Here is a 16,495-nt window from a genome sequence, read left to right as displayed (position 1 = left end):
TCGAAATTATTTAGTTTTGCCAATAACACAGTTGTCGGCAAGAAAATTGTAGTTTCCTCTTGAAATTATCATTTGTTCCATGGAAATTATAAGTGTTTATTGGACAAAGATATACACTACTCAATAACATTCGCTTGATAAAACCGGAGCCTCATAATTCTTTGTAGAACGAATGTATTTACCCGAAAGACATAAAAATGTCTCACGAGAACAATTACTACCACGAAAATTATCATGTTTTGGTGGAGACTTTCATTTTTGTCCACAAGTAAATTAATTCAACACGACAGACGATCTCTTTAGAAGAACATATAATTTTTCGTCAGAACTATTTTTTCTCTCAGTGTAAAACCAACGAAATATTTGAAAAAATAAATGCAAAATCATCAGGTCTAAACAAAAAATCATCAAGTAATACCCCTAGAATATCAAAAATGCATGTCTGAACGTCTTAATTTGAGACACTACAATCGATTTAAATTTGTGAACCCAAACGTGCAAAAAAAGAGGACAAGTGTCTCACCTGCCGACACTAGTTTTCTAGTGGAGATACCATCATGCCCCTGTTCAATTTCCCGCGAATGTCTTTCAGGGTTTAAGGGGGCTTTCTCTTCGATTATGTGAATTTCTTATCGAACAATACTCACATCGTATTCAGCCGAACGCCCATCCTCTCGAATCGCCCATTCGCAGCCTTAAAATGTGACTCGGCATCTCCAGCTCCCCCGACCTCAGACCGTAATCACGTGAATTTAATCAATGCATGGAAGACTAGGGCCTGAATTGCCCCATTCCCTTGTTAAAGTTTCTATAATCCCCATTCCCGCCCATTCACCATCACTTTATCATCACTCTTCACTCCTGACGAAGAAATCCGGATAATGAAAAATGGATATTGATTCGACTCCATTCATAATCGAAATGCAATTAATTTATCCGCGACTTTAGCAAGTCACGGTGGAAGGGGAAACAGCAATCGTGGATTATGCACCGACTGGTATTATCTCAACCACCTAGGAAGTTAGTCTTAATGCCAGCGTCACTGTTGCAAGTGCACAGAGATAACTGGAAGTGAGCTGGTGAAAGCTTGAGCCGGATGTGGACGATTGAAAATCGATTGAATCCTCCTCGTCATCCTCATCCTTCAGACTCAACTCGTCCTGTATTCCACCTGTCTTCTTGTTGCGCTCTTGATCCATCTTCCAGGCTTTTTTCGAGTCGCGACGGATATTTGGCTTACGGGTTGTTGGTGGCTTCGGTATCTCTGTAAGGAGAAAGGATGAATTAAACGTGAGGATTCTTTTTTTTTGCTCCTGGAAGCTTTTGGAAAGAATCGCTCACATTTGAGTTTACAATTTTTTGTGTTAGGGTTACTAAATATGGTCCAAAAAGCCCAAATATGCGACTTTGTTATTTTTCTTCATCTTTTTCGAAATTTTCGAATTTCCTCATGAATACCGACTTAATAAGCTCTATTCATTGACACCAAATGAAATTCAATTTTTCATACAGATTCTACAAAATTGATATTTCACCAAAAATCGATTTTTCAATGATCACTCAAAAATTTGACAACAATGTCCTCTTGATGTTATCAGAATATGATGGGAATCGCACAATTAGTTGCTGAGTTACAGCACATTGTTTATGCGATTTGAAAGAGAAAATCGGATTTTTCATTATTTCTGACAGAATCATCAGTAATAGCAATTGAATCAGGGCTTGAAAAATATATTTCAATGCCTTCTTAATCAAGTTGAAAAATGGTGAAAACAGCATCATTACTTATCAAGTTACACAATACCGTCATGAGCTTTTATATCAAAATCTCTATTTCTATTAAGCTCAGGTACCAGTCTATTATATTGAATACTTATTCATATTGATTCATGGTTCCGACTACCCTAGTAGAAATTCTGACTGGCAGGGCGACATTTGGTGGGCGCGCGCGCTCCAACATTTAGTCTCGTATATTGGGCGAGCTAGAGGGGACGTTCCGCCATTAGCCACGTGTATGCTACAGTATAGAACTGAGAAGATTGTGCCCCTCAGAGTTACCCCCACTTTAGTCAATCCCCACTCACATCCTTGTCTCCCACCTCTGAAAACCAAAGGCACAATCTCCTCAGTCTGACCGTATACGAGCGTCACCCCTGGAAATTCGGGGCGACGGCGCTCGGACATTTGATTTCTACTAGGGTAACTTCTGACAGAACCTGGGTTAAACTGTGGCTAAATCCTGAATAAACCTTGATTAAATCCAGGCTATACACTCATTAAACCTTGATTAAACCTCGATTAAATCCGGACTGAAAACGAATTCGAGTCTTGAGAGGGTCTGAATGTTGAATTAATCGACAGAACGAAATAATACGCAAAATTTTGATGACATTTCGATTAATGATAGTACTGTGACATGAAAAAATAGAAGAAGAGAATAGTGAAATAAGAATTAAAAAAAGAAAACCCATTCGAAAACAATAACTAGTTTAGTTATTGAGTTTCATTTATTAAAAAATGGAATTGTCCACTTGTTTTAGATAACGTTCAGCGAGATTTATTCTCGGTTGTTTGAGTAGAAAAATAGGCTATGAAACACCATTATTTCGCATTAGGAGGATCAGACAAGTCATAGCGTCCATTGAATTCCCCAAGTCCCACATTCACTGAAACTGAACCTTCCAATAACATCTCCAATACAACCAGCCTACACTCGTTAATCCCATGCTCGATCGATGTCCAATGTAAATGCGGCGGCCTCCCTCCCCCTCTCGCCCCGGATTTCTCATTTTCGTGGTTGTACAAGTAGAAACGGACGGGGTCGTGTCGTCTCTGAGATACGGTTATGTGTTTTGTCGATGTTGGCCGAGGTCACTCTGTTTTCAGAATATCCCTATGGGCCTGGCTAGGAGTGCGGTAGCAATCGATGAGTTAACGCTACGGAATAAGCCCGGACTTTCAATCCAACCGCTTGTTGAAAAATTTGTCAAAACCCACTGTCATTTTCAATATCAATTTTGTTGTAGAATCGTGCGTATCGAATCTATCTATATTTATCTTTCTCTCTTCTTTTATTACGCATTTTTTGCCTGTATCTCCGGTTTTTATTGACGACTCGGGGTCACACAACGCTTGGACGTGGAGCATTTGAATGGACTATGACAGTCGGCCGCAGGGTAACGATGTTCCAATTAACGTTTCTACCGTAAAAACATGGAGGGAAACGACAAGTTTAATGATGGTTTGGCGCACGGGTGACAATAGATAATAGAAAAATTGTAGTACATTCGTTGAATGTGAAATAAAGGGGCGTGTGAAGGGAGGTTGGTTATGAATTATTTCATTGATCTTCCTCCAAAAGTAGAAAAGCATTTTATGGGAGAAAACAAGTGGGAAATTGCTCTTGTACTGCATATAGTAGAGTTATTTTTGCTAATAAATTAGCAATATGCTTCCGAATGGTTATCCTACGCATCGTTGCCTTCTTGGTTGAGTGTTATCATCATCATTATTCTTATTATTCCTTTCTTCTATACAACCGATTGTCCCTTTTACGATTCTATCTCTCCCCTCAGCCCTTCGATAAAATGTGAATAGAAAAATTTTATTTATACGTATTTGAATAAATTTAAAACATCTCATTTGAAGAGACCATCAGAAAGCTCACTTTCAGGGAAATTTATTAAAAATTCGAAATTTTCAACAATCATCATGAAAATCAAATCAACCAATATAGTTATCGTAATGATCTTTTAACTTCGACTTAATGGCATTAAAATAAACATTTCAAGCTATGATTGAATTCACTTGAAACATGATATTCAAAGATATCCCCGGCATTCTGATTTTCAAAAAATACAAACTTTTTGCAAATTTTCAAATAAATCAAAATAACTATTATTGCTATCGCCACTATCTTCGAACTCGGTCAAAAGGACATCCAAACAAATTTTTTAAGCCATCATTCAATCAATTCAGAACATTTTTTTTAGTTATCGTGGGACAACGGATTTTCGAAAAAATTCAAAAATTACAAAAACTAATCGATGAATTAAATTTTATAATTCATTCTATCCATTCAGTAGCGAAAAATTGATGAAAATTTTCGATACATACGCACACACATACACACATGCAAGATTTTCTCTCAATTATTCCATTTCTCGTCGAATCCATTTCAGAACACCCAGCCACTTATTACGAGTATACCAGATACATAATAAATTCCACAAATCACGATCAGCTCATCGTGTATTCAGCTCGAAGCCACAAAAAAAGTCATCTATTTCAGATGTTACGACACATCAGGCGACAATTTCTACCCAAACCCCTTGAATTCGTCACTTCATTTTATTTATTCCTACTCACTGTCATTTCCAATAGATTGGATGAATTTATCCTACCGGCAACTCGGTGACTGACACATCGGAGCGGCATTCTGACGTGACCGCAGTGCATCAAATATTCCTTCATATTCTATTCGTTATTGAATTACTGTGACGCCATAAAAATGTACCGACGTTTGTGAACAATGGTTCAACCTAACGAGCAACTCTCCTTTTTTCATTTTATTTTTTCGAAATAATCCCGGCGAGAGATGATCATATCCAGTTCAATAATAATATTAATAGATCATCAGAGCCTAGCAATTGATTTAATTCACTCTTTCGATCTCTCTCTCTCTCTCTCTCTCTCTCTCTCTCTCTCTCTCTCTCTCTCTCTCTTGACCCTTAACAACCTTCAACACTTACCACTCGTCTGACCCTCGCAATTCCACAAATAGTGCATCATATTTGTTGAAATTCCTCTCATTTTTTCTGGAATAACTTCTGTGAATGAAGCTCTTGTCGTCTATACAAATCAATTGCATTCGAATTCCGCAACCACTCAACCAAATTGAATTTTAAGAAATTAGTTCACGAGTTATTGGCGATGCCAATATGAAATTTCTATGAAATGATAAATCGAGACGATTATTAAACCAAAATGTCACGTATGAAACATTTGTGTAGAAAACCTTTGCGAATTCGCTAGAAAATTCTGTTGAAATTTTCTCGAAATTTTATAGGGATTCTATTCAAATTCTAGGGAATTCTCGTTAAAATTCCATTTATTTTTTTACATTTTAACATTTTTTCTATGAGATCTTTTCTCTTAACTTTATTGGGCACAAATTTTCTAAATGTTTTCGGCTATATTTTGTTTTGTATTCCATTAGAAAATCCGACTTTTTCTATCAAATCTCTCATAGAATCAGCTTAAAAAACTAATAGAATTTTAACGAGAATTCCCTAGAATTTTAGAAGAATCCCAATAGAATTTCTGGAGAATTCCAATCGAATTTTCTAAAGAATTCACAAAGTTTTTCCATTGAATTTTTTCATGCGTGGTCAGCTTTAATTCGGGATTAACTGACCGTTGAGGGAAATTTTCAGGCTCTACCGTCTACACAAAATCCATCAGGTCGCACATGCTTCCAATTACATTTGACAGTTTTACATTCTGCATATACGTTAATTGGATTTTTATAATTATCGTTTTGGACGGACATTCCCTATCGCTGACAATTGAATACGTATAGAACAAATGGCTGGAAAATACCGTTAAAATTCATTGTCAGATAATAATGAGGATTATTTTTTAAACCAGAGTACACCATGTTCAATTCAGATATAATCCCGAATACGTTTTCGCGATGATGTAGAGAGTAATGGGGGTAATGAAAAATTGCTCATTGAATTGGTGAATAATGCAACGAAATATGTATGCGAAAATGAAATCCCATTTATTTCGCTGAATCCTTTTTTTAACGATCATGTATCGGAAAAAACTGGCCATTGACAGACGAGTGATTATTTCCTTTCAATTATTATTTTTTGGACCATTTTACTTACTATATAATTTTATTTTCCCATCGGTCTCTCCGAGTGAATTGGTAGCTATACAACGGAAAGATCCGTAGTCCTGCGGTCTCATCGATCTTATTATGAGTCTCATGGTTGTCACGTAGCCGTTGGTGTTGACGTCCACCTTGTAATTATTGTCTGAAAAATGTTTTTTTTTAATTCCATTTTTCCACCTAAATCACGTGAAGATTTCTAGGGCACCTGATCTGGTCAGCCGCTACACCTAATTAGGTTCGATAATTTAAGAAGTTTGAATTAGTGATTTATTAATTCCATTAGATTCAATATTCGAAGGTGCTGAGGTGGTTTGAGGGTGCATTGTCGGTGGTGCTTAGAAAAGCCTGATCAAGTCCTGGAATTTAGCAAATGACATGGCCTGATCAGGATCGCGCAAGCACAACCCGATAGAAAGTTCCATCGATTAATTCAAAGAGCGCTGGAATCTACACCTGAGTCAGGATCAGAATCGCAAACGGGGCCTGATCAGGTACGTAAATGAAATGCATTGATCAGGATCTTATGACCAGTCAGTGAAAGGGCCTGACCATGATCGTCGATGCCCAATTCCACCGAATGTCCCATTAAAAAATCACATCGTCCTAATTTGCACCTAAACCGGAATCAGGTCGACCCCAGGTTCAGACACCGGGTTCGAATCAGGTCAGCCGAAACATCATATACCTCTGAACTGCCATAAATATGAATCACTTCACCATACAAACACCTGATAAGACCCATAAATCACCCTGATCAGATGCAACCATGAATATTCAACAAACTGCATCCCCCTGATCAAATTTTCAGGCCCCATTAAACGGCGGTCCCGATCAGGTCCGCTCAAACAAAAAATGGCGGAAAATTTCAGGAAGAGATTTTCATTTCTCTCGCCCTGACAATCGGTATCTGAACCTGAATCAGGTTTTTCCATTCTGAGTAGACCATGTCCTGCGGAATTCAACAAACTCTCACAAAATTCAGACATTATCCAGCGGATTTTCATTCCCTGCACAAGACATGTCATTCCAAGTGAGAGAATAAATCGATTCAGCAACAATGCACGACAATATCAATATTTTTCAAGCCGCCCGAAAATACTGACGAGCAACGGATTAACAATTAAAACGCTCGAGTCACGCACCAGCAAACTGCGTTGCAGTTTATCAAAGTGAGAGTGTCACAAAGGGGTAGTTGTAATATCGCCTGTTACGTGGGATTTCAAATGAGTGGGTGATTTTCAGGAGAATGTTGAGAATGCCTTCACCCTCTGGAGCACGCAATTCTGATGGAAGTCTAATTGCAGCGTGCACCACTGCTTCAAAAAACCTAATTTGCAGGGTCGTCGAGACGAGAAGTGTGAAAAAGTAAGAGGTACGGAGGCATTAGAACGATGACTCGTGAAAAATATTGAATATAACCCGAGTGCACTGAAAACTCCGAGTGTCGTTCTGCTGGCCATGGGAAATAAACAAGTGGTTGCTCACAAGGAGAAGCAATAAACTCGGATATTTACGTTTTGAGCTTTGAGCTTTATGAAACTTGGTTAAACGCCCGGTGTTGGCATGACGAAAGAACATGCTAAATTGGCATTTTAGCTTGGGTACACGAAAGATGGTATTAGTTGCACTGGAGAATGAAGGGAGGGGATGCGAATTTTTCTCCCAACGTTTCTTATTAAATTGTATCATTATGAAGTTCTACTTTGAGAGGTGAAAGCCGTGAATTCATGCACTTGGAGTTCATGCGGTCTGCAATGCAATTTTACAATTGGGCGATTTTCATTTTATAAATGCGAGAGTGCCATAATATTCAGATGATCATGGAAAATGAAGTTCACGAAGACGTGACATTTTGAATTTTATCCTCCCAAAAGTTAAATCAAACAGTCTCGATGTCAAATCCATTGAAATAATAAGAAGTGAAAGAATAAGTTTTCAGCATTCAAGCAGAGGATACCAAATGACTTTTTTAACTACTTCGACCAACTCGACAGCGAGGGCTTTTATTGGAAACGAAAAGTTTATTCCACGAATTGAGCATTAAAACCGAGTCGTGTAGCCATCCGACCAATGTGGACATAAGGAAATTATTCATTTTACCTCGTGGTAAACTATCTTTACCGCTGTGGCGAACGTTGATTTAGCGGTTGAGTTGGGCCAAGCGTTTGCCTTTACAGTGATGACAGAAACTCTGTCACGGGGGGATTAAAACTTACCGTTTACTATGGTCTCATTCGTTGGCCTAGTCCAGTAAGCAATTGGACGTGGATAAGCCTCACTGTTGCACTCTAGAACTAGGGTTTGATTCTCGTAAGCACCAATCAGCTGATTCTCAACCTGAATCATCGGTGAAACTGTTGGTGAAAGACGAAAAATCGACATAAGATTTTTTTCCCCTCAAATTATTACAATTATTCCATTAATTACTGCCATATAATTATAGCCGAACCTAAATCAGGTCCGCAAATCGAACCTGATCAGGTCACAAGGTTGCTTCGACTGACGAACCTGTTCATGTTCACACAAACATACTTCCTAAAATTAATTTTCTTGGGTTGCACATATTAAATCAGTTATTCTGATCTGCTGACACTTCATCAGGTTGGGCAAGTCACCTGATCAGGTTCTCGAGTTCGTGTGGCATTGATTTTGAAAATTGGGCTGAAATCAATATAAATCAAATGTAGATATTCTGAGAACTGATCAGGTTTCCTGGAAAGCCTGATCAGCTTTTTAGGTTCAGCCTAATGAAGAAGCCGATCAGGTTCGAATAAACACATGCACGTGCCGAAAGGCTTATGAAAGAATCTTCAGCGATTTTAATCAACTCAACTCTCAAATAATTAATCTCCATCATATAATGATTTTCTGGGGTTAGAATTGTTATAGATTTAACCTTTTAACCTAATGATACCTGATCAGGTGAATCTACAGACCTGATCAAGCACTGATTCAACATCCCTCCTGATCAGGTCCTTGGGTGAGCCTGATTCAGGTACGTGTCATAATGCTGATCAAGCTCAAATGGAGGTCATGACTAAAGTCATAAGGGTCATAAAAACAGTTATATCTTCTGGACCTTATGACCGTTATGAGCCATCGAATTTTCTCTTCTCATTTTAACGTTAAATTTTCTTTTACTCACAGTGAACGATGAGCAAGATTCGCTTGCTAACAGAGGGTGGTACGCCATTAGAAGCGATGCACAGGTAGGGTCCCATGTGCAGTCGAGTCACTCGGATTAACTCCAGCTCCGGGCCTTCCAGTACCTGCGCTGCAACGGTTTGTTCATTGTAAATAGGCGGGAAATTAGAAGGAAAAGCAACGAAGTGACATAAAGTAAGTGGAAGCAATTGTTTCAGGTGTGCAAATTTCTCATTTCACTGGTTATGAACGAGACTCTTCCATATTCAGACACAGTGCAATTTGCTCAATGGTGAGCAGATGAGAACACCGTTATCTCCAGGGACATTAAAGAAAGTGGAGGGATGAGAAACGAGTTTGTAGACAACTGTGAGGGAGACAGATTAAAAATCTGGGTTTTATTCGGATGCTAACACCTGTTGAGGGTTTATGCAGGGAATGGATTATCGGGAGGAATATCACTCGAGAACTTTTCTGGGCATTCACAATTGTTACGAATGGTGACAGATCATTCTGTTGACTATAATAAGTGTCACAAGGTTCGCAAGAGGTTCGTGTAAGGGTCATAATGTCATAAGAGTCAACTGTATGGTGACAAATTATTCTGTTGACTATAATAAGGGTCATAAAGGTCATAAGGGTCGCAAGGGTCATAAGGGTCAAATGAGGGCGATCGAAATGTCATAAAAATTATAGGAATTAAGGTCGCAAGGGTCACAACAGGTTCATAAGGGTTATAAAGGTGAAGTAAGGGCCAGGAACATGTTAAAAGTCATAAAAGTAATTATAAGGGTCAATGGAGGGTCAAACATCATGGGATAAATTCAACAATTGTCCTATCTCCACAGAGACCCTTAAACTGAGCCCCACTAAAGCAGATAGTTCGAACAGTGAGAAAATGTTGATTAATGGGTAACGGGATATCCACCAGAGACACCTTTGAAGCAAGTTAATTTTCTCACTGAGGCTTGTATTTTCCCATCTTCATTCGTCAGCTACATCGCTCCTCTCATTACCCCCATTCCCGTAACTACTCGTTTTGCTTATCTTTGTCAAAGATGATTCCTGGTACTCTATTTCTTTTTGCTAATCCACCCGCTTCAAATCAAGTGAAGCCACTTGCGACTCTATCCCAACGAAAAATTTCACGAGTTATTTCTCTATCAGGAATTCATCTCCCTTTAATTTTTCCTGCTTTGAGGTCATAATATTTTCCACGAGGTGCACTAAGTGAATTTCGTCATGGCCAGTGCAATTTTACGTAGTAATGCGAGTATGCGAGCGCCTTTTAAAATTTTAGAACGGGGTTTTAGGGGAGTAGGTGCAGCTCGTAATTAACTGTGAAATGTGAAAAAATGGTCATTAAAAAAGTAATTAAGAATATGTTTCGGGGATGTTTATAAATTATATCAAGAATGTAGAGACGTAATTCATGATCATTGCCAGGTAGGAATTGACGATAGAAATAGGGCTCATCAAGCCCTGGACCAAGGCTTGGAAATGCTCAATCAGGGCTGAGGCTCAACCTTGGATCTGCTCTCCTTCAGCTCCAAAATGATAACTTCGTTTCAAACTTAGTCCATAAGGCTTGAACAATGCTTGGCGCCAAGGCTTGGTCCAAGCCTTGAATTACAAAATTTTAAAGGCTCAATCGCACTTCTTTTAAATAAATCATATTAATGTTTACGGATGTGTTCAAATAATTTCTTATTGCTTCATAACCCCTTTTATGAAGCCAGAGCAACTTATGAAAAAGACTGACGGGACTATGTACAGTTCCTCGTGTAAAAAAAAAATTTATTTCTGCATTTCTGGGGCAAGTGAGGGGCGCAGTGGCATTAGGCGGGCCAGAAAATACAGAATCAACGTTCACCCGGCGGAAAAATTCGATTTTGGCGAAAGTCGACTTTCCCCCCGAAAAAAGCCTAGATATGGCACTTTGGCTTCGGGTGAAAAAAAAAAATTTTTATTTCTGCATTTCTGGGGCAAGTGAGGGGCGCAGTGGCATTAGGCGGGCCAGAAAATACAGAATCAACGTTCACCCGGCGGAAAAATTCGATTTTGGCGAAAGTCGACTTTCCCCCCGAAAAAAGCCTAGATATGGCACTTTGGCTTCGGGTGAAAAAAAAAAATTTTTATTTCTGCATTTCTGGGGCAAGTGAGGGGCGCAGTGGCATTAGGCGGGCCAGAAAATACAGAATCAACGTTCACCCGGCGGAAAAATTCGATTTGAATTAAGGCGAAAGTCGACTTTCCCCTGAAAAATCCAAGATGACATTTTCGCCCCAGGTAAAAAAAAAAATTTTATTTCGACATTTCTGGCGCCTTTGAGTGTTTCATTAGCATCAGAAACGTTAATCGATATAAAAATTAAGGAATGTAATCGAAACTAACTTTCATTTTTGAGGCCTTGCAGAGGCTCGAATAAGCCTTGACGTACTGAGCCTCAATACTCAAAGCCTGAACTAGGCCTGAATTCAATCTTGGCCATGGCCCCTTGAATCGCCCCCATTTCAGGCTCGAGTGAACGATGAAATCAAGCCCGTCCGAGGCCTGAGTCACTGATCCTCGCCAAACCTAGGCTCGCACAGGCTTGTTTCCATCGTCAGCCTATATAATTCCTACCTTGGATATCTTGGATTTTTTCGGGGGGAAAGTCGACTTTCGCCAATCCCGAATTTTTTCGCCGAGTGAATGTCCATTCCGATGATTCAAGCGACGGGCTATCCGGAATTCTCAAAAGTATGTGGAAAAAATGAAAAATATTTTTTTTTATCAATGTCAATGCTTACCATCATGCCAGTTTGACAGGGCTATCCTTCCCCCAGCCTCTCGTCGCCAAGTAACAGTCGGCTCGGGTGTGCCAGTAGCAGCACACCTAAGGGTCACATTGCTCCCCTCCCTCACAACCATATCCGTGCTCGTCGGGTAATCCAGAATGTCCGGTGGTACTGAAACACGTGAATTTAAAAAAATACAATTATAAACAACACATGAGCGACTACGCATTATTTTGCATCCTCTCTACTAATAAAACAACGTGATGTACGAGTTTTCCGTCTGGATTGATTCAGAATAATTCATGAATGGAAAATTCAAAGCTTTGTGAAGCAACTTGAATCACGGTTATCTGAATCTCGTGACGAATGCCAAACATTTTTTAAAAAATTTCGTGCGAACAACTGTCAACACTAAATTGCCAATAACTCTCTCCGTGGATTTTTTCAACCTATTATTCTCTCTGGCAATTCAACTCGAAAGGCGGAGGAGAGAGAGGGCGTCTCTCGGTACCAACCACCTTTACCGGCGTTAAATCGATTTAAAGTAAATCCAGTAGGGTGATATCGTGACCAGTGACTATAAATGCATTCTGGGGTATGGCATCGGTAATAAAAAGAACTTTTCGGGGAATTTATCTGAGGAGAAGGCCTTTGAAATACTTCAATCATTGCAGGACGTGATTTATTCGTAATCGTTGTGGGCTGAGACGTTGGGAGGATGATCGAGAGTGAGAGAAGGTACGGAAAAATTTCAAAATCAAAATAATTAAATCATACAAGTGTTTACCTGGAAATATTCTACAGAAATTCGTTGGCTCAAATTTTTCCAGTTTTTTCGTTTGATTTTTTTAAAGAAGAGAGAGAGAGAGAGAGAGAGAGAGAGAGAGAGAGAAAAATAAAGTGAAAAAAGTTGGGGAATTCATGTCGAGGAATTCCTATAGAAAATGTTTCAATAGAAGATGTTTTACAAATAAATGAAATTCTAGAGATTTCCTTCATAAAATAAATATTCAATTCTATTCTACTCATATATTGTACTATATAGTATTATTCATTATATTATATTAATATAATAATACAAATGTTTGACGTTTTCAATAATTAATAAAATTTTCGTGGGAGAAAAAATTAATGAGATCATGGGGGTCGTAAGAACAGTTATAAAAATCAGGTAAGGGTGACCCTTACGTAACCTTTGTGATTCCTAAGCATTCTTGATTCCAATCACTCATTCATGCACAAAGCTGATGCGGGAGGAAGGGAAGGACGATGGAACGAGAAAAAAAAGGAATGAATGAAAGATGGGAGAGCAATGCGATTCGATTTCCCAACAACGCGCACGTCGTGAGGCTATCGTGCTCACCGGGCAATTCATTCAAACGACGGGAACAATAACGTAAAAGAATAGGGGCGGGGGGATACAAAAGAAAGTCAAAATGGATTTACAGATATGGATGGATGGAGGCGATATTCGATGGGAAAAAACAGTTCTAATTTTTATTGGACTCGAGTAGAAAGAATGATATAGAGAATGAAACGAGAGGCAGATTTGTGCCTTCCTTGCAATCCCTCTCTTGACATTACTCAAGCCTTGGAAAGCGGATAAGGGTATTCAGTCGTTTGTAGTGATCTCTTGTAAAAATTACCTAATAAATGTTCCACGTGAGAATATTTGATGGAGTGGAACCGATTTGCTTGAGGAAAATTAACCAACTTGATAGAAAGAAATTTAATATCTTTCACAACAATTAAATTTTCGTCGTGATCATCAGAAATATTACTAGAAAAATTCGAACTGTTGGCAGGAAAAAATATAATCTATTGTACGGTAATCATTTGATCTGAGAGAACTCCATAAATTTATGCCATGGAAAGAATACATTGACGAAGAAACAATATTTTTTTCCCAAAAAAAAATTGTCCCCTCGAAATTAGTTAGTTTTGCCAATAACACAGTTTTCGGCAAAAAAATTGTAGTTTCCTCTTGAAATTATCATTTGTCCCATGGAAGTTAGAAGTGTTTCTTGGCCAAAGATACACACTACTCCATTAATTCACTTGATAAAACCGGAGGCTCATATAATTCTGTGTAAAACGAATGTATTTACCCGAAAGATATATAAATGTCTCACGAGAACAATTACTGCCACGAAAATGATCATGTTTTGGTGGAAGCTTTCTGTTTTTTTTCAACAAGTAAATTGATTCAACACGATGAAAGATCTCTTCAGGGGAACATATAATTTTTCAACGTGATCATTCACCCGTTTGAAATAATTTATTCTAAAAACTCCCCAAAAAATCATTTGAAATTTCCATTCATAAGTAAAAATCACACCCAACCGATGGGTCCCACACGATCATCACTCATTTTCTCGCCTCGACAGCCCCTCCTGCCACTAGAATATTAACCTCCGGCCTCTTTCTACACAACAACCGATGAAAACCCCTCCAAGGAATAACCAAAGAGCTAAGAGAGAAGGGAAAAAACTTAACGAGGGTATTTTGCGGCGGAGTATAAAACCGCCCTTTGCCTATCGGAATTCAAAAAAGATAGGAAAATAAAGGAGCTAAAAAAAGGACAATGAAAGCTTGAATACAAATAAAAGCGGAGGTCGTAAAAAATTTATATCATTTTCCGGTTGGTGGCCAACGTGAGAATCTCACCAGTTTCCTTCACACGTCCCCGGTAATTGCAGTTGGTTGAAGGGAAAAAATATAATGGAGGATTTAGGGGTGATGAAGGAAGCAAGAGTGGGCCAGTGAGACAGTGATGGTACGTTATTAGTTGAGAAGCCAGCGGCACGTCGCCAGGAACGCGTTTAATAGACCCCCCCCCCTTCCCACCCAGTAGGACTACTATCGGCCTAGTGCACTGTATGGCATACTTTGCATACATTTGCATCGGCCCAAGTGCTGCAAATCGGTGGCAAAATGGGCGGAATACCGTGGAACGCACGTCTCTATCTTGGCGAGCCAGTCTACTTGGTTATATAATGATAGGTCAGTGACGAGAGAGCGGTAACTTGGCGAGAAGATAAAAAAAAATATGGCATATTTTTGGTTGATGAAGAGACTTGTGCATTGTTGAATTAATGGCGATGGGTGTAGGAAGGATTTATGACTTCATTAAGTAAATTAGGCGTAGAAGTATTATGTGAATTTGGACCTGATTCAGGTTCAGATACAGATATTTACATGCAAGGTAGTTAAAATAAATGCGATGTTTTGTCATGGATTTGATCAGAGTTTTCTATTCCGCAAACATTTGTTCCTAATCAGGCTCGCTGAAGAACCTAATTAGTTCGGGAAGCTAAGGGGTCGGTGGATATTGATCCTAATCTCATCAATTTTATGAATTTAAATGTCAGAAAATTGAGGGTCCGATCAGGTACACAGTTAGGCCTGATCAGGTATATAGTTCAGTCTGATCAGGTCACGCGACAACACACGTTGGTTTTTCTCCTGATAAGAAACCCGATTTGAGGATCATATGAACTTTCAAACCTGATCAGGTTTGTAAATGCACCTGGTAGGGGCGCAGGAGCACCTGATTTTGCAGGCGCTAGCACCTGATCGGGTCGTAGAGCAACTCGACTTCTTCCATTTTCATTCCATCTCTATCGATATTGGAAAAAAATTCTCCAAGAGTTGTAACACCTGATCAGGTTCATATCAGAATCTCATGAGCACTCGGGATTTTCTTGATGTACCATTACATATAATTGGATTTTCAGTACTTACCAACAACCTCCAAAAATCCCGTATTACTGGACATTGGATCTGTATTAACTTGACACATGTACCAGCCACGATCCGTCTCTCGCGTGTCGCGTATATGCAGAGACCAAGTGCGATGGCCACTGTGCGTTACTGAAATTCGGTGATTCTTCGTGATCACGTGACTTGCTATCGTTAGGATGGTCTGCGTGTCGACTCGTAACCATGCCACCTGCAAAAGTGCCAGATATATTTGAAAATAGAAGTCTTGTAACATTCCGGAAACCCATTCACTCGCAATCTATTTTTATGGTTCTCAAATATTGACGGAGAGTTGATAATAAGTGAGATCCTACTCTCAGTTGCTTTTGCTCAAAATCGTTTATACTTGAGCGACTCCCTCATACCGTGATTTTTCCGAATATAAATCACTAGCCGAGTCGAATAATTGGACCTGACAAGTTCTACTTAGGTCTTTCCGTTCAGAACTGGATAGGTCTTGGGAAGCCTCTTCCCAAGTGCTTCCGAGACTTTTCTACCTCTGGTTATGTCCCATTTCAGCGCTTGTTAGGTGTAAGCAGGGCTTGTATTCAGACCGTCCAAATCCTTGCCGGTCCCCGTAATTCTATGGGCCTATATTAAATCTGCGTTCATATCCCTGTTTATTCATGCGTTATTGAAATAAAAAATGCAATTGTTTTTTTTTAATCTCGAAAATCGACATTTCATGAGAGGGTGGAGGGGAGATGCATGTATGTGGAGGCTTGACATTTTTACCCAACAAGGAGAGAAGGTTGCAGAATCTATTCTAGCCACTCTTATCCCTACGCTTGCATGCATTATCCAAATAAAAAATGAAAGTGTTAACAAATCTGACCATTGGTCCAAGTAAAAACCGAAAATCTGACCCTGTGGCCCCCGGTGAAAAAATTTTTTTTTCAGTTTGCAC

At 39.1% G+C, this 16,495-nt stretch overlaps 1 protein-coding gene across 1 annotated transcript in view; it reads right to left on the bottom strand.

Annotated features, from left to right (window-relative positions):
- Window positions 1-242: 242 nt before the first annotated feature.
- The window catches only part of LOC107038724 (protein amalgam), a 54,376-nt gene continuing 38,123 nt past the window's right edge, over window positions 243-16,495 (bottom strand). The window contains exons 3-8 of the mRNA XM_015257982.2: window positions 15,571-15,778; window positions 11,839-11,997; window positions 9,048-9,176; window positions 8,119-8,256; window positions 5,895-6,044; window positions 243-1,264 (exon numbers count right to left, since the gene is read on the bottom strand). Of these exons, the coding sequence (XP_015113468.1) occupies window positions 1,014-1,264; window positions 5,895-6,044; window positions 8,119-8,256; window positions 9,048-9,176; window positions 11,839-11,997; window positions 15,571-15,778 (1,035 nt within the window). The 3' untranslated portion in view covers window positions 243-1,013. The remainder of the gene's footprint in view (window positions 1,265-5,894; window positions 6,045-8,118; window positions 8,257-9,047; window positions 9,177-11,838; window positions 11,998-15,570; window positions 15,779-16,495) is intronic.

Source organism: Diachasma alloeum, unplaced genomic scaffold (genome assembly GCF_001412515.2).
Source record: "Diachasma alloeum isolate Michigan unplaced genomic scaffold, Dall2.0 Dall_scaffold_00178, whole genome shotgun sequence".
Classification (NCBI taxonomy): domain Eukaryota; kingdom Metazoa; phylum Arthropoda; class Insecta; order Hymenoptera; family Braconidae; genus Diachasma; species Diachasma alloeum.
Note: the sequence above shows the minus strand (reverse complement) of the source record. Positions and strands in the feature narration are given on the sequence as shown.